Source organism: Herpailurus yagouaroundi, unplaced genomic scaffold, assembly GCF_014898765.1.
Source record: "Herpailurus yagouaroundi ecotype Mexico unplaced genomic scaffold, PumYag 160, whole genome shotgun sequence".
NCBI classification, from domain to species: Eukaryota; Metazoa; Chordata; class Mammalia; order Carnivora; family Felidae; genus Herpailurus; species Herpailurus yagouaroundi.
The window spans coordinates 54,238,146-54,262,385 of record NW_024412401.1 but is presented as its reverse complement, the minus strand read 5'-3'; the positions used below and the strand labels follow the sequence as shown (position 1 = coordinate 54,262,385).

The 24,240-nt window shown below is 49.0% G+C and overlaps 1 protein-coding gene and 1 long non-coding RNA gene across 13 annotated transcripts in view; one reads left to right on the top strand and one right to left on the bottom strand.

The window, feature by feature from the left end:
- Positions 1-2,880: 2,880 nt before the first annotated feature.
- Positions 2,881-4,027, bottom strand: LOC121035153 (uncharacterized). The gene is made up of 2 exons (XR_005792774.1): positions 3,925-4,027; positions 2,881-3,424 (listed from the first exon to the last, which is right to left on the bottom strand). It is a non-coding gene; the product is annotated as an uncharacterized LOC121035153 (long non-coding RNA).
- Positions 4,017-24,240, top strand: part of TSC1 (TSC complex subunit 1) — a 46,436-nt gene continuing 26,212 nt past the window's right edge. For 2 of the 12 annotated variants that reach the window (XM_040482757.1, XM_040482745.1), the window contains exons 1-4: positions 4,069-4,154; positions 14,080-14,142; positions 21,535-21,720; positions 23,551-23,654. In XM_040482757.1, coding sequence (XP_040338691.1) covers positions 21,615-21,720; positions 23,551-23,654 — 210 coding nt within the window. In that variant the 5' untranslated portion in view covers positions 4,069-4,154; positions 14,080-14,142; positions 21,535-21,614. The other 10 variants (XM_040482754.1, XM_040482749.1, XM_040482752.1 and 7 more) reach the window with 10 other exon arrangements.

Sequence of the window (24,240 nt, the reverse complement as noted above, 5' to 3'; positions counted from 1 at the left end):
GCGTCCGACTTTGACTCAGGTCATGATCTCCCGGTTTGTGAGTTCGAGCCCCAGATCGGGCTCTCTGTTGTCAGTGTGGAGCCCATTTTGGAACCTCCGTCTCCCTCTCTCTGCCTCTCCTCCATGTGTGTGCCCACGTCTGTGCGTGCTTTCTCTCTCTCAAAAATAAACATTCAAAATTAAAAACAAAACAAAACAAAATAAGAACGTGTCAGTATAGCCCTAGTTTACTGAAAACATGAAAGAGCCAGTCGATGCCAAGTGTTGGCAGGGATGTGGGCATTTTCGTGGACACTAGACTGGGGCAGCCATTCTGGAGAACAATTTGGTGGTAAGTCCGTGCAAAATTTTTGGAGGTGACGGGTGTGTTTAGTACCTTGGTTGTGGTGATGGTATCATGGGTGTGGGCCTTTGTGGGCAGTCATCCAGATGTGTGTGCAATTAAATGTGTGCAATTTTTTTTGTATATCAATTATACCCCAACAAAATTAAAAAAAAAAATTCTCTAAAAACAACAACAAAGTTAAGTCCACCAGCTTTACTCCTAGATATACACCCCAAAGACATTCTCAGCCGTATCAGTACAGCATATTCCTCCCAGTGTTTCGGGTGGCACCGTGGGTATCAGTCCCTCCCTGGGAGAGTGGAGGGCCGATCAGTGTAGATCCATATCGCTGAATAATTGTCAGCCATTAGAAGCTACTGGCTAGATGCATACAGAGCATCACGCACGGAGCTTCAAAACAACGGTGAGTGGGGGAAAAGGCCAGAAACAAATTGCCACCGCAAACATAAACCATTTATGTAAGTTAAAAGTATATGCATAGATATGCGCATGGTCATATATGTATATAGTGTATACACATATAATCTGGGTCTTTTGGACCCAGTGCTAAACAGCGAGGGGCTGCTGCTGAGATGGGGTTCCAGGGCTCTGTGGAGGCTACTGCCAGAAACTTGGACTTGGCCCTGTAGGAGATGTGTGGCCCCTGGAGGCAGGGTGAGTAGCATGAGGCCACATACAGAAGGGTGAAAGCAGGCTTTTTTCCAGGACTCTGAAAATTCGGGAGATAGCGAATTATATTTCTTTTTCCATCTCCATCTTGGTCTCCATCTAGGTCTTTTCCATCATTTGGCTGGGCTTCTGAGTTTTTCGTAGGAGATGGGGACGTGGAGGGTCACAGCTTCTTCATCTGGGTTTTGTGACCCGAGGCAAGGCACAATCTCTCTTTAGTATCCATATATAGACTCGGGGAAGCACCCTGATTGGTCCAGCTCAAGTCACGTGTCCAACGGCCAATCTCTTTGGCTAGATGATGGGGATTGGCCAGGCCCGGTCCAAGTGCCCCCGTGGCTCGAGGGTGGTACTGTGGTTGTCCCCGGGAAGGGGAGGGGGAGACGTCGCACAGACTAATGCAGGGGAAGACTACCCTGTCTATCGGGTCAGCACCACCTGCCTACACCGGCTCAGCTCCTTTGTTTCTTGTCACGTTCAGACAGGCGACCCATGACTTTTAGAGAAAAAATTATCCAGGTAGCCTGGACTAAGAGCTGCTGGGGATGGTGGCTGGGCTGCCTCTGCCTTTTCTTTCTGGCCTCTTGTCACACGAGCCCCTGGTGGTCCATATTGAGAGAACAATTACCATTCTTCTTCCAGACACTGTATAAACAGTAACAATGTAGTTCGGGCCCCCCTTGAGGGCCAGGAGTTGATGAGCTCCATGGATCACTGCTCCCTTCCACGGAGAAGAACATTCCAGCAGGATGAGGTCAGAGCGCTAAGGAAAATTGGGGGGAGGGAGGGAGGTTCCTGGGTCAGAACTCTAGGGCAGTGCCTGGCCCTCGACTCCGCCCCTTAACCTGGGCCCTCCAATCCCTGGACTCAGAAATCTCTGAATGCACTTGAGTCCCAGCCCTGGCGTGCATGCAAAGGCAGTGTAGTCCTTCCTGCCAAATGGTTTGTGGAGAAACCAGATCCTTCCCCTTTTCCCCCAACCTTTTCATCTCTGGGTCCCCCCCCCCCCGACCCCCCCCCCCAAGCTGATGGCCCTTGGGTGGCTACATAAAGTTCAGTATTTGGTGGACCAGCTCCTGGGAGTCATGGATGCTGGCCATGAACACAATCAACATGGTAACATAAGTAACATTTATTTTTTTTAAAAAAATTTTAATGTTTATTTATTTTTGAGAGAGAAAGAGAATCACAGCGCAAGTGGCCGAGGGGCAGAGAGAGAGAGAGACACAGACTCCCAAGCAGGCTCTGGGCTCCGTGCTGACAGCTCGAACTCAGGGGCCATGAGATCATGACCTGAGCTGAAGTCGGACGCTTAACCCACCGAGCCACCCAGGCGCCCCCAGAAGTAACAGTTATGGAACTAGGTTTTACCCTAGTTATATCTTAACGTCTCACTGATTCAACCTCAAATCCCCACTCGGCAGACATTATCATCACCCCACATTGTGGATGAGGAAACTAAGTCTGAGTCCGTTCGTAGGACAGCAGAAACCCGCACTCAAGCTCTGGTCCGTTTGAATCAAGAACTCTTGGCTTCCCCCAACTGCCTCCATAACCACGTTAGACTGGTTGAATCCCCAGCTCAACACCCACCTTCCCCATAAGCCAGCATGGTTATAAAGGCTGTGCACTGCTCAATCCAGGAGGATCGGGGGCTAGAGGACAGGGCTGAAATACACCCTGGGCTCTGCTCACATGGGCTACGGTCTCAGAAGGGGTGTCTAATTCTCGCAAAGCACCAGACAAGCTAGCAGCAGCCCCACCTGGGCGACACTGGGCCTCTCCGAATTCCGACAGCACCCACTGTTCTGGCCACTGATGCACCTGGCCCCTTGTATCACAAGCTGCCTGGCATTGTGACCCAACTGGTTCCCAAGACAAAACTTGCTCTTCCCAGAAGGCACCCAGCACTTACTGCCTCCAGGCTCTTGATTCGTTGGTGCTTCCGGCCTCCCAACCGCCTCTCCCATTTCTATTTCATACAACCTACCTTTCCTTTAAAAACAAAGCAGATGCCCATTCCTTCAAAAAGCCTTTCAAATTCCGTTAGGCTCATCTCACTCTCTGCCTGCTCTGTCATGCTGCTCTGGCCTCTGATAAAGAACATCACCTGTTGAGCATTTTACTATGCTCGGGGCTTGAATTCTCACTTGAGGAATGCTATTATGCTCATTTCCCAGAGGAAGAAACTGAGGCCCCCGCCGACTTTAAGACTTGTCAGGTCTAAGCCGGTAGACAGCTAGGAAATAGAAGGGACGGGATTAAGGCTGCTTCATTTCAAAGCTGTCTGCTCCGATTAGGGTGGTTGTCCACAACTGTCGTGATGAGGTCTGAGGCGTTGGCAACCTGAGGGCAGACGCCAGTGTGGTTCTTTCTTCACAGTCTCAGAGGTGGGGTTTTGCGAATATTCTGCAAAGGAACGAAGGCTGCCCGGATGGAGTGAAAAGCCACTCCTCCAAGGCTCCAGAGCGGACCCTTCACCCACGCGGGCCCCAGGGGCTCTTTGGGAAACATGATCGCGGCTCTGCGGCGGGTTACAGGGAGGGAGAGAGAGAGAGACAGAGAGAGAGAGAGAGAGAGAGAGGCCCCGGGAAGGGGTTCGGGGAGGAGGGAACAACTGGGTCTGCAAGGGCAGAGGGGACGAGGGGGAAGGCAGCAGGCACCCCAACCACACCCAGCCGGGCCACCTTGTTTACGCCTCTTGCACGGCCCCTCCCGGCCGCCCGAGCACGTGACCTCCGCCCCGCCCCTCGCTCCCGCGCGTGGCTCCTCCCGCCGCGCCGGCCCTTCTTTTCGCCTCCTTCAGAGTCACAAGATCTCTCAGCGGCCTCCTTTCGGGATCCTTCCGCCCGTCCCCGCCCCCCCCGACCTTACAAACTCTCCTGGGCTCTTTCTCGGCCGGTTCTCACCACCAGTAATGAGCAGGACGGCCTCTTCCGTCCAACGGGGCTGCCGGCCGCGGTCATCTGCCGCTGGGGCCGAGGGGGAGGGGAGACCCAGCTGGGCACTCTTTTTCGTGGCGGAGGCTGCAGCGGTCGTGGGCATTTCACGACGGGGGAGGTGCTGTACGTCCAAGATGGCGGCGCCCTGTAGGCTGGAGGAACTGTGAGGTAAACAGCTGAGGGGGAGGAGACGGTGGGTGAGTATGGGGGTGTCGCCCCCCTCCTTTCCACGGGGGCTTCTCGGGGCACCCCTGGCACCACGACCCCGGTCGGGGGGGGGCCCGAGGGGCTGGGGCAGGGGGCTCACTTGCTGGAGAGGGAAGCCCGGGAAGGGGTGTCCGGAGGGCTGTCCCCTCCCTCTGATTACGTGCTGTCTCTGGCGGGGCCCCGCAGAGCTGGCGAGAGTCCCTGGGGAGGAGAGGCGGGCCGGACCAGCACCTCGCCCCTCCTCGGCGGCCGAGGGGACGGCTGCACCCCCGGGGCGCGGTGCCGAGGGCAGGGGTGAGGCGGGCCCCTTCGCCAGCCCCTCGCTCGGCGGGGTGACAGGCTCCCGCGGGGTGCGGAGGGCAGGGGAGAGACCCCCGGCCGGAGGGGCAGGGCCGGTGGGGGAGGGCGGCTGGTGCTGGGGCTTTCCGGGGGGGGGGGGGGGGCGGAGAATGAATGGAGGCAGCCCGTGGGCACCCGGGACTCGCCTGCACTCCCGGCGCGTCCGCTGAAATTCGCGGGACTGGGGCGCCTCGCTCCGCGTGTGCTCGTGGGTGTTTGCTTGACGGTCAGAGACAGTTGCCTCCAAGGCGGCCGAGGTGAAGCCTCGGCGGCGGCTAGCTGTTTGCGGAGCCGCTCCTCGACGCCCATTCATTCGTTTGCGGAACTGGAAGACGACGAGCCCGCGGGCCGAGAGACCTTGGAGGATTAAAGCTCTTTGTGCTTCCTGCGAGCGAGTTGTGCTCCGTGTGTTTTGGATTCGGGGGCTGGTCGGGGGAGGGGGCGCGGCCCTCCCGAGAGCAAGCGCTCGCGTTAGTGGAGCGCTCCCCGGGCGGGTTGGTGCTCGGCGGTCGCCCTCTCCTCCAGTCCCTGCGGCGACGGGGAGAGGCGGCCGCTGTGGACGCCTCCATTTCCCAGGGGAGGAAACTGAGGCCCAGAGAGATTGGGGCTGGTGGCCCAGGGTCCCGTCCGCAGGGTGTTCAGCTGTGGGTTCCGAGACTGTGCTCCCGGCCTTGTTGCTACTCCCGCTTGGTCCGTGTGGATGTTGCTTGACCGGAGCCGGCCTGTCATTCTAATTAAGTGGCTGGAACCGATCGGCCGGAGTTTGTGCGCAGGTGCCCGTGCGTGCGCGTCTCGTGTTGAAGAGGGGTCCGTTGTGTCCAGCTATGGGGCCTCCAACAGGGATAGGGGCTCCTACACCTGAGCTTCCTTTGGGATGGCAGCCTTTGTGCTTGTAAACACGTGAGTCTAAATTAGGCCGGCAAGTGTGTGATGTTTTTATAAAAGGACACGTTTACTGCCGAAAGAAGTCCTACTAAAATCGTTGCTGTTTTTTTGTTTTGTTTTGTTTTGTTTTGTTAATAGAAAGCCTGGAAATAGCACTTCACTTTGCATAGACTAAGCTGTAAAAGTACTAAAATAGAATAATACTCTTCTGAGATGCTTTGATTTATAATTTCGGGATCCACTTGGAGTCATCGGAATTCAAACACGCCGGCGAGGCGGGGCTGTAAATTTCAGGAAGCGTTTATCAAACCGAGTCTTCGGGGAGCCCTTGATTTGCGGAGCAGCCACCTGTGATTCTGAAGTTGAACATTCCTGAGTAAACCTGGAGTATGCAAATGGGAGGGCTGATTTAGGGTTGTGTAGGGGAATGTACCCGTAACAGTCGTGCATCAGGCAAATGAAGCCCCTCAGAAACACTGAAACATTCTCCGCTATTGCCCTGGGGAGCAGCGAAGTCTTCCCCTAACCACCTGGCGTAAACTTAAGGGGTATTTATAGAGGATGTAAAATGAAAATATCCTCTTACTAAAGTTAATATCTTACTAAAACCCTCTTCCATCAGGTGCCTGGAAAGGTGGATGATGGAAGCTTTCTTCCCTTCGTGCATTTCCTCGTGTCCTGAGGGCTTCGTGTGTTTCTAAATTCCTAGTTAGACAGACTCTTGGGCGGCTACAGGCCTTCAGTACCCCGCTTCACTAACTTGGAGTGTCTCGAATCCTGTGACTCGCTTGTACCCTTCCTCCCTGGGTTAAGAGTGAGGGCATGTCACACGGCTACTGTTGCGGCGTAATCCGATGCGTTTTGTGCATGCTTGGTGTCATTTGTGGGCCGAAACTGAACAGTCTTCCCAGGGCAAATCAAAGATACACCTGTCTGTGTAATGTTTACGGAATCACAAAATCGCCGGGAACACGCGATCTCAAGCAGCCGTGTTCATCAGAACCTCCATGCGCAGATGTCCAGTCCCATAGTACACGGGCCCACATGCTTGGTCTCCAAGGATACCCTGGGTATATATTTTGGAGGCAGTTGTAGGTGATTCTGATGTACGCCAGAGGTTGAGGACCAGTGGCTTCGAGTGTCAATTTGGCTATTTTTCCTTTGATGTATAATTTATTGCAAAGGCATTTCCTAAGATAGTTTCTACCCTTCGGTGGGTGTGTAGTGCTGGGTGAGTTTTGGGCTCTGAATTACAGTTGACTTGATCCCGTAGCTCTGTCCTTTCCCCATTTGTTAGGGTACAGGTATGTTCTTTTCCAGGTTCCAGAGCCACAGTGGACTAGCTTTTCCTGGAATTAACAGTATACTCTTGGATGCAGAGGAACCAAGTACAGCGATGCATCAACTGTTTTAGGCCTTTGCTAAAAATCAGATAGCTCTTGACTTTTAACAAGCCATCGAAGTTCTCTAAGCTTAAGCTTCTTCGTCTGTGAAGTAAGAGAGTTGGCTTGGGAATTAGAGTGTTTCTAAGTCTGAATTTCTGGGATTTCAAGTCCTCCTGGGGCTTCAGTTAAACATTCTGACTCAATTGATTGACTCAAAGTGTTAACGGCTTTATAATAACTAAGCACATTGGGGCGCCTGGGTGGCTCAGTCGGTTAAGCATCCAACTTCGGCTCAGGTCATGATCTCGCGGTTCGTGAGTTCCAGCCCCGCGTCGGGCTCTGCGCTGACAGCTCGGAGCCTGGAGCCTAGTTCGGATTCTGTGTCTCCCTCTCTCTCTGCTCCTCCCCTGCTTGTGCTCTGTCTTTGTATCTCTCAAAAAAAATAAACATTAAAAATTTAAAAATAACTAAGCACATTGGTGACCCTTAGCCTGACCCAGTGAGTGATGACTTCTGTATCCTTTCCTTTGTATCACATGATGCTTTAAGAGGTAACCCTCTGTAAATTCTTCACATTATAAATCTCTCTTTGAGAGATTGGTTTTATTTATATTAGTTTTGTTTGTCATGTAAGGAGCTGAGCTTAAGCATGAAAGCAAAGTATACTCAGTAACATTCAAACCTGTAGCTTTTTGCTTTAAAAATATATGTGTGTATAATTAACATATACTCACACTTGAGATTCCCCCCTGTGTTTAGTATAATCTAGTTTGCTTAACAATATTCCTCATTTTTGGCCATTTAAATTGGTCTGAAAGAGGTCTGCCATCAGCAATTTGAGATTATCCTTTTTCTGGTTTACTTTTTAAGCCTATAGTTGCTAGAGGTTAGTCATTTAATATCTAATGTCTCTTTTGGGGGGGGAGAATAAAATATATATATATATATTAAAGATATATGATCTTAGGACCTCGCCAGTTTCTTCTTGTCCCTTGTGCAGTGCTAACTTTTGTTCTGTCCTGGGAACCAGCAAAAGGTAACAGAAAACTTTTTAAGGTTGAATGAATTCAGATTATCATCTAGTGAGTAAAGTGCCTTAAAACCTCAGCTTTGATACCAAGGCCTGGTAGTGACTGGCCTAGAATTCACAGGTCACTTTCTAAAGTAAAGATAATGGTGGGAGAGACCACGAAGCATTATTTGAGTAACCAGGGACAGTTTTGCCTTTCTGTTGGTGATGGGAGGCTCAGTAGGGGGTGATAAGAAAGAACAGATATAGTGACCTTAATGTCTGCATTAAGACCAGCGCTACTTTGAATAGTTCACGGAGCACAGCAGCAAACATGAAGTGTATCCATTTCGAGTTATAGAATGGTTTTATCAATGTTGCACATACAAGTTGTTACATGGGTAGACTGAAGCTTCATGTACCCAGCAATACATTTCATTTAGTAGTAATATTGTTATAATCAAGTTTGTATTTATTGAGTACTTATGTGCCTGACACGGTGCTATTTTACGTGCATGATCCCCGTTAACTCTTCCCACAGCCTTAAGAGACAGGTGAGGAAGATGGGGAAACTGAGGCCTAAGGTCACTTTCACAGCTTCTCAACTGGGATTTGAACCCTGTTGGTTGACTTCGGAGCCCAAACATTTCATCTTTCGCTTTGATAAATGACACGAACTGCTAATCTCATAAACTCATTCATAAGTTAGTGGTTCTTAACTTTTGGGGCGCCTCAGTTCCCCTCTGAAAATCTGCTGGAAGCTTTGGACCAAATATCCCTTCCTGTCCTGTCACCACCAAACAATTCCTACAGATCCATTCAGGAACTTTATAGACCCAGCTTGCAGCCCAGCTGATTATTCTAGACAGATTACTCCTCTTAAAAATGGACTTGGGCTTTATTAAAAACTTTTTTTTTTTTTTTAACCAGTAGGTGGGAAAGGCCCAAGCCTTTCAGAGGTGGACCTGTGTACTGTTTGGGTCGTACATCATCTTGTTAAACTTCTACATCGAATGATTCTTTACACTTGTCAGGGAATTTGACTTAAATGCCACATTAAAAAAAATTAGAAGTGGAGATCTCAGGTATGTAAGTTGCTAAGTGCTTGTCAGGCTCGGAGTTCAGTCTGTGCTGGTACCTTTAGCACTTGGCAAAATTCCACTGGGCTTTTTTCCAAGGTTTAGGCATTACGTATTTTTTTCCCTTTGAACCTCAAATTATTTTTAAAATTATATATTAAATATGTATGTGTATTTTTGTGGCTTTTTAAATGTTTATTTTATTAAATTTTTTTTATGTTCATTCATTTCTGAAGGACAGAGAGAGACAGAGCACAAGCAGGGGTGGGGCAGAGAGAGAGGGGGACACAGCATCCGAAGCGGGCTCCAGGCTCTGAGCTGCAGCGCAGAGCCCGACGCAGGGCTGGAACTCACGAACCGCGAGATCGTGACCTGAGCCTAAGTCGGACGCTCAACCGACTGAGCCACCCAGGCACCTTTAATGTTTATTTTTGAGAGAGAGAGTGTGTGTGAGCAGGAGAGGGGCAGAGAGACAGACAGACAGACAGACAGACACAGAATCTTAAGCAGGCTCCGGGCTCTGAGCTGTCAGCACAGAACCTGACGTGGGGCTCGAACTCACAGACTGCGAGATCATGACCTGAGCCGAAGTGGGACGGACGCTTAACCAACTGAGCCATGCAGGCACCCCCAAATTTATATTTTTACTGTTTTTTGGCTTCATCCTTCTGCTTCCTGGGCCAGTGGTTCTCACCTTTAATAAGGGCATCAGAATCCCCCAGAAGACCCCACCCTCACAGTTCCTGATTCAGACGTGTGGCACAAGGCCCAGGGGTCTGCATTTCTAACAAATCCCCCGGTGATGCTGCTGTTGCCGGGACCACATTTGAGAACCACTATCCTGAAGTGTCAAAGCCTGTGCCCTTTGATTTTCCTGGGGTGTTTCTGTTTTAGTCCTAGGAACTTGAAACTTAAAGAAATCTTGCAGTTTGCTCAGATTTCTTTTAGGGGAAGCTCGGTAGAGTGGCTCTTTGAAACATGCATGATACTTGTCTGATGTGTATTTTCTTGGTAAATAATTTTGGTTCAGGCTAAAAGAAACATTATTATTTATAGAAGAGATATATCTTACTGAGACCAAGCTCCATCCCTACAGACAAGTTCTACAAGATTCACCTTTGAAATGGGGCATAAGCTTCAGCAAGTTGTCCTTCCAGGTCCCTAATGGCAAAAATTCTGAATGGCAAATCTGGAGCTCCCCTGGCCCGGTTCATGTGACCTTGAGAGGGTGTGCAGCTGCGAGGGCGGGGAAGTCAGCCACAACTACACGTTTTGGCAGGTTTCTCCATCAGGTGCTTCACGCTCACATGCAGAGTGGTGTTTCCTAACCCCTTCTCCTTCTTCCTGTGTGTCGTGGGAAGAGGGAATGGCAGCTAGTGTCTCACCCTTTTTGGATGCATCTGTGCTGAAGGCAGCTTTGTTCACTTGGTGGAAGATTGCTCGAGGAAATCACCCGAGACTGTTACCGAGCCAGCGCTGAACGCAGTGGTGTACCAGCGTATCGTTACTGCTGTTATCTTTATTATTAACATAATGGAGTGCTGGTTCTGCTCTGCCTGTCCTGTAAAATAGTCCGTCTGTGCCTGAACCCGTATCTGAATTGTCTTTGAATTTTTTAGATGAAAGACTTGAGCACGGGAAGCAAGTTATGGTGACGAGACACCTGCCTTCATTTTTACCTCATAGACAAGCATGTATAAAATCGTCTCAGGCGGTATGTTATGCAGGTACCTATTTGATGGGATTCGCAGTTCTAAGGCATCGTGGGATAGAAGGCCACACGCATGATGCCTTGGCATGGTTTGCCAAAAGTCTGAATACTCGACTGATGTTTTCAGATAAAATACTTTCTAAAGGCATTTTAGGTATTTCATAAAGGGATGCAGAGCTCTTAGCTGTCTCACAGCGTGTAATGCACCTTGCCCAGGACAGAGGGATGTGAAAAAAGGTGTGTGGGGTTCTGCTGATGGCAGCTGTACGTGCCTGTTAAGCTGGAGTTTGAGTGTAATCCTAAGTATATAAGCCATCTCTCTGTAAACACCTTAAGAATGAAATTAAGGTGAACTATGGAAACATTGACCTGAGCTCTTTCTGTTTAATCTCAGAATACTAAAAGCACAGAGCCCTCTTCTTCCTCAGACTTACCCTTTATTCATTCATTCATTCATTCATTCATTCATTGATTCATTCAAAAAGACTGCTTGTAGGAAGTTCCATCTCTAGATGAGAATGCGTCTTTTGAGTCAGATATGAAAGAGGAAACATCTAGATCTGGGGGCGTGTTTCTTTTTTTGATTGGGCTCTTGAAGATTAAGAATGTGACTTGACCCTGTTATGCTCTGAAGGTGTTTCCATCCACAGCTTTAAAGAGGGTCTTCAACATTCCTCACCTCCGATCAGGGAGTTCACAGGCCACATTGCACTTGCCTGACGAGGACGATGTTACCTAGCAGTACCTCCATAGGACAGGATTTAAATATAAATGGATAAGTCAATACGCAGTTAAAAATATAAATAACGGCAGGTGGCCTTTGACTTGTCGACATTAGATTGATGACAGTTTGTTACGATGAGCCGTTTTTTGGCCTAGGGATAAAGAATTTAAGAACTCTTCGTGTTGAGCATTGGACAAAAGACATTCTGATTTCCTGTGCCAGTCCCTTTGTCTCCGGTGGCGATCTTGGCTGGGCAGGCTACGAGATCTCGTCTTGCGTATATCCCAATTTCACCCTTCCCTGGGATACTCCTTTTCAGGCAGGTAAAAGATCCAACTAGGATGAATTGTAAGAGGAAGTCTGTATGACTCACTGGACTACAGCTGACTTTAGGATGCGGAATAGTAGAGGCTTCTGTGTTTTAATTCCGGTTCTTTACTTGACGGAGTGACTGTGGCCAGGCAAGCACTCCCCGTCTGAACGATTTGGCTGGCCTTTTTGGAAGTACACACACTTGCACGATGCCACCGAGGACCGTTGGATTTTAATGCCTGGAGTGTGCTCCACAAGGAAATGTAGTTACCCGGTCGTCTGGGGCAAGAGCTGTTACTTGTTAGAGAGTTGCTCCATCCACTAGCTCGACTTTGACGTCACAGGCCAGCAAAGGGTTTTCGCACGCCCGCTGATGGGGCGTCGCGCGCAGCGTGTGCGGCTCAGCTTTCTCGCTCTATTTCCCACCCTGCAAAGGCTACCGGAGAAGGTGGTGAAATCTTTGCTGACCCGAACAGGGTATATTTGCCTCTTCTCTGCCAGATCCTGCAGTAGGCCCGGGGTGCCCACTGGGGGACCAGACAGGTAATCCCTGCTCCTCCTGGGGCTGCCAGCTCATGATTACACTGTACCCACATTTAGTTCGAAGGGCCCACATTTTAAATTTTTTTTTTAATTTTTTTTTTTTAACATTTATTTATTTTTGAGATAGAGAGCATGAACAGGGGAGGGTCAGAGAAAGAGGGAGACACAGAATCCGAAACAGGCTCCAGGCTCTGAGCTGTCAGCACAGAGCCCGACGCGGGGCACGAACCCACGGACCGGGAGATCATGACCTGAGGTGAAGTCAGACGCTCAACCAACTGAGCCACCCAGGCGCCCCTAAATTTTTTTTTTAATGTTTTTATTTATTTTTGAGACAGAGAGAGAGAGAGAGAGAGAGAGAGCGCGAGCATGAATGGGGGAGGGGCAGAGAGAGAGGGAGACACAGAATCGGAAGCAGGCTCCAGGCTCTGAGCCATCAGCCCAGAGCCTGACACGGGGCTCGAACTCATGGGACCGCAAGATCGTGACCTGAGCTGAAGTCGGACGCTTAACCGACTGAGCCACCCAGGCGCCCCTAAAGGGCCCACATTTTAAAACACTTTGGGATAGGGGCACCTTGGGGGCTCAGTCGGTTGAGCGTCCGGCTTCGGCTCAGGCCATGATCTCACGGTTTGTGGTTTCGAGCCCCATTCTGTGCTGATGGCTCAGAGCCTGGAGCCTGCTTCAGAGTCTGTGTCTCCCCCGCTCTCTCTCCCTCCCCTGCTTGTACTCTGTCTCTCTCTGTCTCTCAAAAATAAATTAATGTTTAAAAAAAAAAAAACACTTTGGAATATACACACACACACGTATATGCCTATTTTATGTGCTTATTTAATATGAGATAATTGCCAAGACAGAAAGTTTTGTTAAAAAGGGGAAGAAAGTAGAAAAATGATAGCTGTTCACAAGTATTTTATGCTTGTCACGTGGAAGGATGAGGTTCAGGTTGTGCTGTTTCGAAGGCAGAATTCAGCCTTGTGCATTTATTTAAGAAATATTTTAAGTCCTACCCTTTAGTCAACCATACCAGAGACCGTGGTAGCCGCTAGAGATACGCTACTGACTGAGCTCCTGCCCCTCCCTGGATGCAACTTCTGTTCTAGTGAGGGAGTCATGTTCAGTAACTAATTACGTTTATTTAATTGGGTTGTGGCAAGTGACACAAAGAAATATAGGCTGCTAAGCAGATATAGCAGGGGACCTGACCTAGTCTGGGGCACGGGAGCGGAGGGGAGGGAAGCCTTCTCTGATGGGGCAGATGTATAAGCTGACATTTGAAGGGTGAATGCTTAGCTTGGGGGCCGGGGCGGGGGGTGGGCTGTAGGGTGGGAGGGGGCCATGCAGGCGATGAGGAGGTGTAGGCCCGCTAGGTGCTCTGCGCCTGGCACTGTTCCTGCCCTTGTGGCCTGAGTCCCCGGGCCGTGTGAGTGAGGACCCTGCCCCGCGCTGTGCCAGGGCTCTACCCCGTGTAACCCCCCAGGCAGCCTCCTGAGGTAGAGGCCGCTGTTCTCACTTTCCAGATGAGGTAACGAGGCTAGATGTTAGGAAGCTAAGATAAGCAGCCAGAAGCGACCCAGCCGATAACCTGGCAGAGCTTGGATTGCAACTTGGAATCGTGTGATTCTAGAACCCATCCTGCCCGTTTGTTCATAGCTCGAATAAACAGCTAACAGAAGACAGAGATTACAAGTTCAGCACAATATACAGGATTTTCCAGCAGCCAGCTGTTCAGAAATGTAGACAGGGAGAGAGGGGCACGTGCACCCAGTGATTGTAAATGTTCGTTCCGGTGGAAACCAGATGGCCACCTGTCAGGGCTAGGGCAGGAAGCAGCTCGGACCAGATGAGCCCTAACCTCCCCCTCATTGCATCTGGTTTTCAGTTCACTGTAAGACTGTTGTCCACATATGTGTGTTTTTTCCCTTCAGTGACCATGAAAGACACCAGGTTGACAGCACTGGAAGCCGAAGCACCAATTGTCCCCAGAACAGGTAAGGTATCAACTCAGTCCAGTGGTTGGGGGAGATGGAAGGGAATCGCTCACCGGCGTGACTGTGTAGACGTGTACTTGTTTCTTTGCTTTCGGGACTGAACGGTTCTGGGTTAAGCTGCTAGCTGGGAACTGGTCCTCCTGTGGCATGAGATGATTTGTCAAACTACCCGTGGTTTATTAATGGCTTATTCAGTGCCAGGCACTGTGTTAAGTGCTTTATGTGTGTTACTTATTTTCTTTTTCACAGCCACACTTTTGGTGTATCCTCATTTTGCAGATGAGGAACGAGGCTCTGAGATATTATCTGCTTTTCCTAAGGTTGTTTAGCTGCTACTCGGGGGACCTGTTGACTCAGATCAGGTCATCTTAGCAGCGAAGCTCAGTTTTAACCACTATGTTAAATTGATTAAACTGAAGCCATTGTGTTGGGGCGAGTCATTTGACTAACGCAGAGGTTCTCGACCCTGCCCGTGCCTTGGGAATCCACGTGGTCTCTCGACCCCACCCCTTCACCTGCTCTGGAGTGGGGCCTGGGCATCCGGATTTTGTGAACCGTCCAGGTGATTCTGATGTACATCCTGCGCTGAGAACCCCCGAACTGGTGAATTAGCATTTACGTCTTCACATGGCTTTACTTATTAATCGTCTTAATTAGTGTTCGGAGATGGACTATAGGACGTGGTGGTCTCTAGGACTGGAGGATTTTCAAAGTCCTAGAATATACTCTTCATAAATAGTGAGGCTTTGGCACTTTTGCGGGTGCGAATTTGGTCTTAGTGACGTTACTTGTATCACTGAGCTGTAATTTCGAGTTTACCAGCAAGAGCGCCCAGTGCAACAGCACTGTGTGCGTCTGTGGGAAGATGTGGGGAAGATGGGGAGGTGTTTGGTTGCTGTCTCTCTCTGTGTGTAGCTGATGGGGTTCGCTTGATGGCTCACTTGTTGCCAATTACTATGTCCTGTCATCGTCCGCCTCACCTTACATCACAGGAATTGTGAAGTAAAGTGGGGATTTCTTGCCTTCAAGACTGATGTCTGTTCACAAAGAGGAATTTCGTACAGATTGTGGACCAACAACAGGGCGGAAGTGTCCTTCTCTCACAAGTAGGGGAAGCTTTCGGAGTGTGACTTCATTCTCAGTGTTTTTGCGTGTTCTTCACACCCGCCCTTCTTCACAATTCCGCGGAGTATGAATTAGAACCCATTGTCAAGCAGTGGTGTTCATTCATATGATTGGGGCCCAAGCTGAGTAACACACATCATAAGTCGCAAATTTAGTATTGCAGTTGCATGACGTTTTAGTAGCTAGGTTTGTAAAGTTTGGAGTTCTCGTGTAGGAAGATGACTTCCTCAGAACCTGCAGTTCGATTGCTACTGCGGTCGCTGCGTTGCATGCGGGATGCTGCATTCAGCCACTACCGTCAGCCCATCACTAACCTTTTTGGACAGAGCAGAACGTAGTTCAGGAAAGTTTGCGGAAGATTGTTTTCTAGGAGGAACCTGTATCTTGGGATCATAGCTTGGGCAAGCCTCACAGATCCTTTGTCTTCAGCTACTAAAAATTGTTGGCAATCTGTAGCCACCATTTGACAAGCTTTTTGGTTTACTCTTTTGGCCTTCGTAGACACAGAACCACAAGACCTTGTCTTCCTAAAGCATTTTTGTGAAGTCCGCTTTGAAATTTGATTAGTGAGTATAAAATGTGCTAGGGGATTTCAGTTTCTTCTTAACACTGTTTTCTTTATACTATTTATAGTCTTTATATTTGGCTTGAAGATGATTTCTCAGGGATGTTGTTGACTGTGATGTTTGGATTTTTTCGTGTCTTACAACGGAGGTGACAGGTTGACATTTTTCATTCATCCTTGCAAGATGTGAAGTATTCCCAAATACTACTTTTCTTGAAAGACTACTAATTAAGACTATAAATTAAATGCAGCTTTAAAAGCTTGTTTTGTTTGTAATAAGTGCTATAAGACAATTCTATAAAATGTAGAATTAAAATGCAATTTAATTTCTGTTTAGCCATCTATTATTAAAAATTTTATGAACATTTGGCTCAAAGAATAATTGCTGTTATTTGTAAAGTTATCTGTGTAATCTATCTCCTTAATACTCATATTATTAGTTAACACATTTAACCATTTGAAAGTTCTTGATTGTTTCTGAACATAAAAGTCACGTTCAGGGGCTCCTGGGTGGCTCAGTCGGTTGAGCATTCGGCTTTAGCTCAGGCCGTGATCTCACGGTTAGTGAGTTCAAGCCCCACATTGGGTTTGCTGCTGTCAGCCTGTCAGCGCAGAGCCCCTTTCGGATCTTTCGTCCCTTTCTCTCTGCCCCTTCCCTGCTTGTGCTCTCTCAAAAGTAAGTAAACATTTTTAAAAAACCTTCAGGGGCGCCTGGGTGGCTCAGTCGGTTGAGCATCTGGCTTCGGCTCAGGTCATGATCTCGCAGTCTGTGAGTTCGAGCCCCGCGTCGGGCTCTGTGCTGATAGCTCAGAGCCTGGAGCCTTCTTCAGATTCTGTGTCCCCCCACCCCCACCCCTCCCCCACTCATGCTCTGTCTCTCTCTGTCTCAGAAATAAATAAACATTAAAAAAAAATCTTCAAAAAAAAAGCCACGTTCATCAGCTAAAGCTTTTATTTTTATAATAAATATACGTTTGTAATGAAACTGTAAAACACTGAGCTTGGATGTTACAGCTAGAGTGTTTTACCTTTATTTAAGAGTGAATATTCAGATTTCTAACAGTAATTCTAAGTGCACGCCTTGTCCACATTATAGACATCGTGTAGATTAGATATAATGGTTACGACATGAACACGTAGCTATTGATCACACACAGTCAGGAATGCCAGAAATGCTGCTGAAGTAGGCAGTTCAAGTTTCAGAGGTTCCAAAGACCAAGGCCAAAGCCAGATATTGGCCAAGTATAGAGACTAAAGTTAAACTTGGGTGACTCCCTATCTTCCATGCGAGTTGAGATCATACTAAGTATCCTGTGTGATCGAATCTGATGACCGGTTGTAAAGTTTAAGCTTGGTCGATTCGAGGGCAGTCACTAACAGCCCCCCTGTTGCTTTCGGTTGGGTGCTCAGGGGAGACCTCTCTGAGATGGTGACATTTTGAGTAGAGACCTCAGTGACAGTCAGCCATGCAAGGATCTGGGGGAGGAGCACCCCAGGGATAGGGGCAGCAGCAGGAGCACCAGTTTTCCCGGGTTTTGGGAGACGGGGACCAGAGCAGAGAAATGACGAGGCAGAGTGGAGCAAGAGGAGGCAGGCGGCGGCTGAGGGCTCACAACCGGCCAGAACACAGGGAGCCGTCCGGCCGCTCGTGGCTTCGGCTCTTCTTGTCTCCACAGGAAGCCATTGCATGGAGCTAAACAGGTGATGGACTCTGATTTCCCCATTTCAGAGTCTTCTGTGGTTGTTTGGTGGCAGCTGCATCGGAAGGGGAGCAGGAATATAGGCGGGAGGAGTAGCACGGAGGGTGATGGGGCTTGGACGGGAGCCACGAAGGGACAGCAAAATCGTGGGTTTGCTGACAGATCCGAGGGGAGGACAAGAGCCAGTGGAGGAGTCGAGGATGTCACCTTGATGTTGGCTTCAGACCGATGGCCGTGCGTATTCCTGAGGTCCAGAAGACTGACAGAGTGACAGGTTTTGGCATGGGGAGTGGCTGTGGAAAGTCATTGCTCCCTAATGCGAGTAGCATTGTCTGTAGCACTGTGCTGTGGCACGCGGCCAGTGATGATCACACTGACTAAGTGGAATACCGCTTTGGCATGTAGGTTACAGAAATGTATTAACCTAGGTCTTGACTTTCAGCTTCTCGTGACTCCTGTTTTTTGTACTTGGTTATTTCCAGAATGGAAGAGAGACTTCCACAGCTGTAAGTTGATGCTTCCGGTGCCTGTGGTGTTAACCTTCGGGTGACTTTTCCAGTCCATCTTCCCTAGACTGCAAAGTGTGTCTAACACGTGTGGGCCTCACCGGCCCCTACTGCCTACAGGCTGAGCTGGCCCCTTCCCCACTCTGTGCACACACTGAACCCCGTCCACTTCCTTCTCCCGCATTTAATTCTCCGTTGCATGTGCTAAGTCTGTCTTTCCTACTCAGCACCCTGCACTTAGCCCCTTGAGAAATATTTGAATGAGTTTTAAAAGAGATACGCTAATCATGGGACTGATTTCAAAAGCTCATGATTAAACAAACCCTTGGGAGGGCTTTTTTGAACGTCAGAATCCTTGAACTTGGGACACTTAAATGAAGAACCTCCCATGAAACCCAAGACTTATATTTTTTTCTGGGGAATTAAAAAAATGTGGTTGAAAGATAGAATCTTAGAACCAAAGAGAAAAGCTTATTGCCAAAAATATACTAATGTGTTTTACAAGGAAACCTTATTTGTGCTTTCTGTAAAGTATCTGGAAAGAACAGGCTCCAGAGACAAGACTTTGACCCCTAACATGACATTTACAAACTGAAAAGCAAGCGAGGTAGCTCAGGCTGGCCAGCCCTGGGTATGGCCAAGTTGACTGGATGAGCGCCATCTTTGTTTGGAGTTGAACTCCTGGCACTCTGTGTTCTGGGCTGCCTGGATTTGGGGGACCAGCTCTGACGTTACTGTCTTCTGAATATACAAAATACAAACTCAGAGCCTCACTATACTGAGACTAGGTAAGTAGCAGTGTTATTGGAACAGAACCAAACTTGGGGACAAAAATGCTTTTAAATCTGAGGGATCATTTGTGGTTTACCTGGAGTAGGAGTGAATGTGAGGGCTAGCCAGATAAATGTGCTGTTAAAAAGTCACCTTGAAAATGATGGCCCCAAGATTTTTACTAGTTTTCTTTTTGAAATATGTGGCCACTACTCAGGGAGTGTTTATTTGTGCCAAGTGTGTGCGTACGTTCTCTCATTCAGTTCTCTCAGTGGACAATAAACCCTGACAGGTTGATATTTTCCTCACTTTTAAATTTAATTTAATCTCACTCACAAGGTGAAATTTGTTTCTGTTTTCAGCCTTGAACTCTATTACAAGAAAATCTGACTAGTTGTAAGCCCTTTGAAATGGACTTCTTTGTGATTTACCTATACGATTTATATTTACAGCTGTGAGCCGGCAACTTCCTGCATCAGGATTAGCTCTCGAAAATGCATGTAGACATTTTTAAAATGTTTGTTGATTTATTTTGAGAGAGAGGGAGAGTGCGCATGTGCAGGCAGGGGAGGGGCAGAGAGAGAAGGAGAGACAGGATGGCAAACAGGCTCCATGCTGTCCACGCAGAGCCCGACGCAGGGGTTGAGCGCATGAACCATTTGATCATGACTTGAGCCGAAATCCAGAGTCAGACGTTTAACCGACTGAGCCACCCAGGCGCCCCTGCATGTAGACATTTTAAGTGATTTTTGGGGCTCATGAACTTCTGATTTGCCAAGAGGCAAATCAGTGACTACTGCCAGGTTGTAATTAAATGAGAGCAGAGGTGGGGCGCCTGGGTGGCTCAGTCGGTTAAGCGTCCGACTTCAGCTCAGGTCACGATCTCACGGTCTGTGAGTTCGAGCCCCGCGTCGGGCTCTGGGCTGATGATGGCCCAGAGCCTGGAGCCTGCTTCCGATTCTGTGTCTCCCTCTTTCTCTGACCCTCCCCCGTTCATGCTCTGCCTCTCTCTGTCTCAAAAATAAATAAACGTTAAAAAAAAAAATTAAAAATGAGAGCAGAGGTGATAGGAAGTACTCACCAGTTTCTGGGGTCACTGGCACTTTAAATTTGGCATCTTTATAGGAGGGGGACTTAACTCTTCAGTGGAATTTTTCTTTAGCGTAGTGTTTCCTGCCAGCGTGCTTCTTAAAATGCAGGTTCCTAACCCCCAAGTTCAGTTCTGGAACGGGCCCAGGAGACTGCATCTCCAATAGGCATCCCGGGTGGTTTCCGTCGACGGTGATGCTGGGGAGCGGCCACTCCAGCCCACTCCAGGACAGGCCCAGGAGGAGGCAACGTGGTGGCAGAGGACAGAGACAGTCGTTGGTCTGGGAGTGGAGCCATCTGAGTTCTGCTTTACCATGTGACCTTGGCAAAGTTACCTGTTCTTCTAGAGTATCCATGTTGTCATTTGTAAAAGAGGCTATCTGCTGACCTCGCAGAATTGTTGTGAGGGTCAAAACCATAAGTTAGCCTTGTGTCACATTTAAGGGCTTAGGGCTTTACCGTCAAGCAGATCTGGGTTTAAATTTCAGTTCTCTTTTGGTTTTGCTTCTTGCCAACTTAGCAGCCCCAAGCAAATGTCTTGATCGCTGTTTCTCTCCCTGCAAAATGGGGACGGAGGAACCAATTGCGTGATACCAATATAAGGACTGTATTCAGTGATGTTTGTAAAAGGTGTGCACTTCCTGTCTCCTAAATGGTAACTGGTTTTGTTTTTAAAAATACACCTTGGGGCGCCTGGGTGGCGCAGTCGGTTAAGCGTCCGACTTCAGCCAGGTCACGATCTTGCGGTCCGTGAGTTCGAGCCCCGTGTCAGGCTCTGGGTGGATGGCTCGGAGCCTGGAGCCTGTTTCCGATTCTGTGTCTCCCTCTCTCTCTGCCCCTCCCCCGTTCATGCTCTGTCTCTCTCTGTCCCAAAAATAAATAAAAACGTTGAAAAAAAAATTAAAAAAAAAAAAAAAACACCTTTAGAGACCCAAGCGGAGAGAAGAGAACAATTGTAAGTGTGGGTAGTGATGCCTGGAGAATGAGCTGCTTTTTTGTACGGAAGGGTGAGGCGGCATGTCCAGCACCAGGAGGCACTGAGTCTTCAGAGGGTGCACGGTTTCCCCGCTTGACCCCCACCCGGAGCCTTTTCCCTGTGACCGGCGGCATTCGAGTGTGATAGACCCCTAGGGCGAGGAGTTTGTACGAAAAATTGAGGAGTGGTCCCTGGTTGAAATGAGGTGTTGAACCTATGGTCCTGTGACCTGAGAAGCTATACTAACTTCTAGACATTGAAGGGAGTGTCGAGAGGGAAATGGTATGTTTTCAGTGCTTTTTCCGAAAATCGTTCACCTACTCTTTTGATCAATGATTGGAAACATAGGCATCGTCTTAGCCGAAACCCAAGGTAGAATCAGAAGTAGGAATGAAAATAAAAAACTTAGCTTCGGTCGTGGTATTAAGTTGCTGCGATGGTTCTGACAGGTACCAGTGTTTCCCGTCTCTCTCTGGTCGTTGCGTTCCACACGACTGTGTTCACGAATGGGTCAGAGAGAATTAATCTCACACCCTAGCTGCTTTTATCAGCAGCGTTCTGGGCGAACTTTCACTGCATTGGACACGCGTGCCGGTCTGTCTTGCGGTCATTTTGGGGGGGGGTGCGTTTTGTCACACTGTTATTCTTCCTTCCTCGCAGTCTGGTAGTGGCACCCATGAAGAGCCTGCAGAGTCTGTAGTGCGCGTTCCGGACCCGGCACAGCACGCCCGCGTAAGACCATGGCCCAGCAAGCCAACATCGGGGAGCTCGTCTCCATGCTGGACTCCCCCGTGCTGAGCGTGCGTGATGACGTAACAGCCGTCTTTAAAGAGAACCTCAATTCTGGTAAGTGGCTTTGTGTCCCTTTCGGCCCCTCTGCCCTCGGGGCGACTACACTCTGCTGACGCGGGGTTTCACCTTCTAAGGAGAGTCTTTAAACCACTGAGAAAGAGCACATATTGGTGGATTCACTCTCTGTGTGCTTTAAGCTTTCAATTACGGTGATATTCAGATACACACATAAACCTGTCAAGAATCACATACTGACCCCACGAGCTTCAGTGTCTTGTTTCACCTCACCTCCCTTACTCCACCCACCCGAGTGTTTTCAGAGGCCAGATAGAACATTTCGTCCGGAAATCACGTATGTGATTTCTAGCATAAAAGTGCATAACCTGGGACGCCCGGGTGGCTCCAGTGGTTAAGCGTCCGACTCTTGGTTTTGGCCCAGGTCATGATCTCACGGTTTTGTGGGTTTGGGCCCCGAGTTGGGCTCTGCGTTGGCAGCGCAAAGCCTGCTTGGGATTCTGTTTCCCTCTCTCTCTGCTCCTCTCCTGCTTGCGCTGTCTCCGTCTCTCTCAAAATAAGTAAACAAACTTCAAAAAAAAACACAACATACCCTGTCTTTAATCAGAGAAATATGAATTTAAATAGTACCTTTCTTTGCTTACTAGGTTGATAGAAATCAAATGCTGATTATAGAAATGGGCACTGTTGGCAGGAGAATAAACTAGTGTTCAGCCTTTTTGGGGTCCCCATCACCAATTGAAAAGCACGTACCATGTGTCCCACTTAACAAGAGTCTGAATTTCAGGGGCGCCTGGATGGCTCAGTCGGTTAAGCGCTGGACTTCGGCTCGGGTCACGATCTCACAGCTCGTGGGTTCGAGTCCCGTGTCGGACCCTGTGCTGACAGCTCAGAGCCCAGAGCCTGCTTCAGATTCTGTGTCTCCCTCTCTCTCTGCCCCTCCCCTGCTCAGGCTCTGTCCCTCTGTCTCTCAAAAACAAATAAGCATTGAAAAAACCAAACGAGTCCGTATTTCCTTATAGCCTTGGAGAAATTGGAAAACCCAAGTACCCTTCAGTAGATGACTGGTTAAATTTCTCACGCAGAGCCAGGCAGTGGAGCGCCAGGAGGTCAGTGAGGAAAATGAAGTAGGTCAGAGGTGCCATCATGGGAGGGTGCCCACACGTCGTTAAGTGGGAGAAACACACATATACGCGGACCATGTGGCTATGGACGTGAACGCACGCATGTGCACGGTGTGGTTAGCATAGTAGGAAAAGGTTTGTGAGGGGGTGTGTGCCAAACTCTCGGAAGAGTGGGCTGGGAGGCTGGTCGTGGAGGGCACTTTCCTTTTGCGTACTTGCGTGTAACCTGAATTGTTAACAATGGACGTGGATTGATTACAGTTTTATTGTATCTTACTATTATTTTTTAAAGGTTTACTTATTTATTTTGAGAGAGAGAGGGAGAGAGAATGAGTGGGAGAGGGGCAGAGAGAGAGGGAGAGAGAACCCCGAGCAGGCTCCGTGCCGTCGGCACAGAGCCCGACAAGCCTCCATCTCATGAGCTGTGAGATCAGGACCTGAGCCGAAACCAAGAGTCTGACGCTTAACCTGCTACGCCACCCAGGCGCCCCTACGAATTTATAATTATCAAAAGCAATAAAAAAAGAAGCTAGCATTTCAGTGCTTTTATGGATATTTAGGCAGGTAAATTTGATATTATCCCGTTAAACCCAAATTAACTCAGGGGGGCAAAAATAGAATGCCCTGTGTGACTTTGGGTAGCACATGAGGAAACGTTTCCTGGATTTTGTGCCAGGCGCCACGTGAGGTAAGGTTAGAACGCTAAAGGGAATACCTGTTTCCACCCGCCCTTTCCTTTGTCCAGACCGTGGTCCGATGCTCGTAAACACCTTGGTGGATTATTACCTGGAAACCGGTTCTCAGCCGGTATTGCACATCCTGACTACCCTGCAAGAGCCGCACGATAAGGTAACCGCTGGGGCGTCGTGGGGGGAGCGCCGAATCCCTTCTCTGCCAGCACGATGGCTTCTGCGCACACCCTCTGTGCCGTCTGAGCGCTTGCCGCCTCGACTTCTCCAGAACACAGATGATCCCGTTCCCGCGCTGTAACTACACGGGAAAATGATTTGCAGAATTTACGTTTCCCGAGATGTTGACAAAAGCAAGCATATTTCATAGGCTTCCTAAGATGTTGCTGTTCAGGAAAGCCTGTCGTCCCCGCGCTGTAATTGCCCACTGACGGTTTGACCCATGAGGTACCCACGATCCCGTCATGCTGCCAGTAGGGTCCGAGACTCAGTCAACGTGGGGAGATCTGTAGTACAGGTGGCTGACGGGGCTGATTGACGAGTCCTGTTTGCCGAGCACCAGGTGCCCGGAGGGCTCCTCCGTGTTTTGTTTTTGTGGGTGGCGGACGATGGCGGACTTTGGTAAGTGCTGAGATCCTCAATGCTAGTGGCTTCACGAGGATTCGGAGGCCCTGCCGCCGTGTGCCCTTTCCAGTGTGTCTTGTTTTGTTTTGTTGTTTTTCTGGGCTGAGTTTTAACTTCTCGAC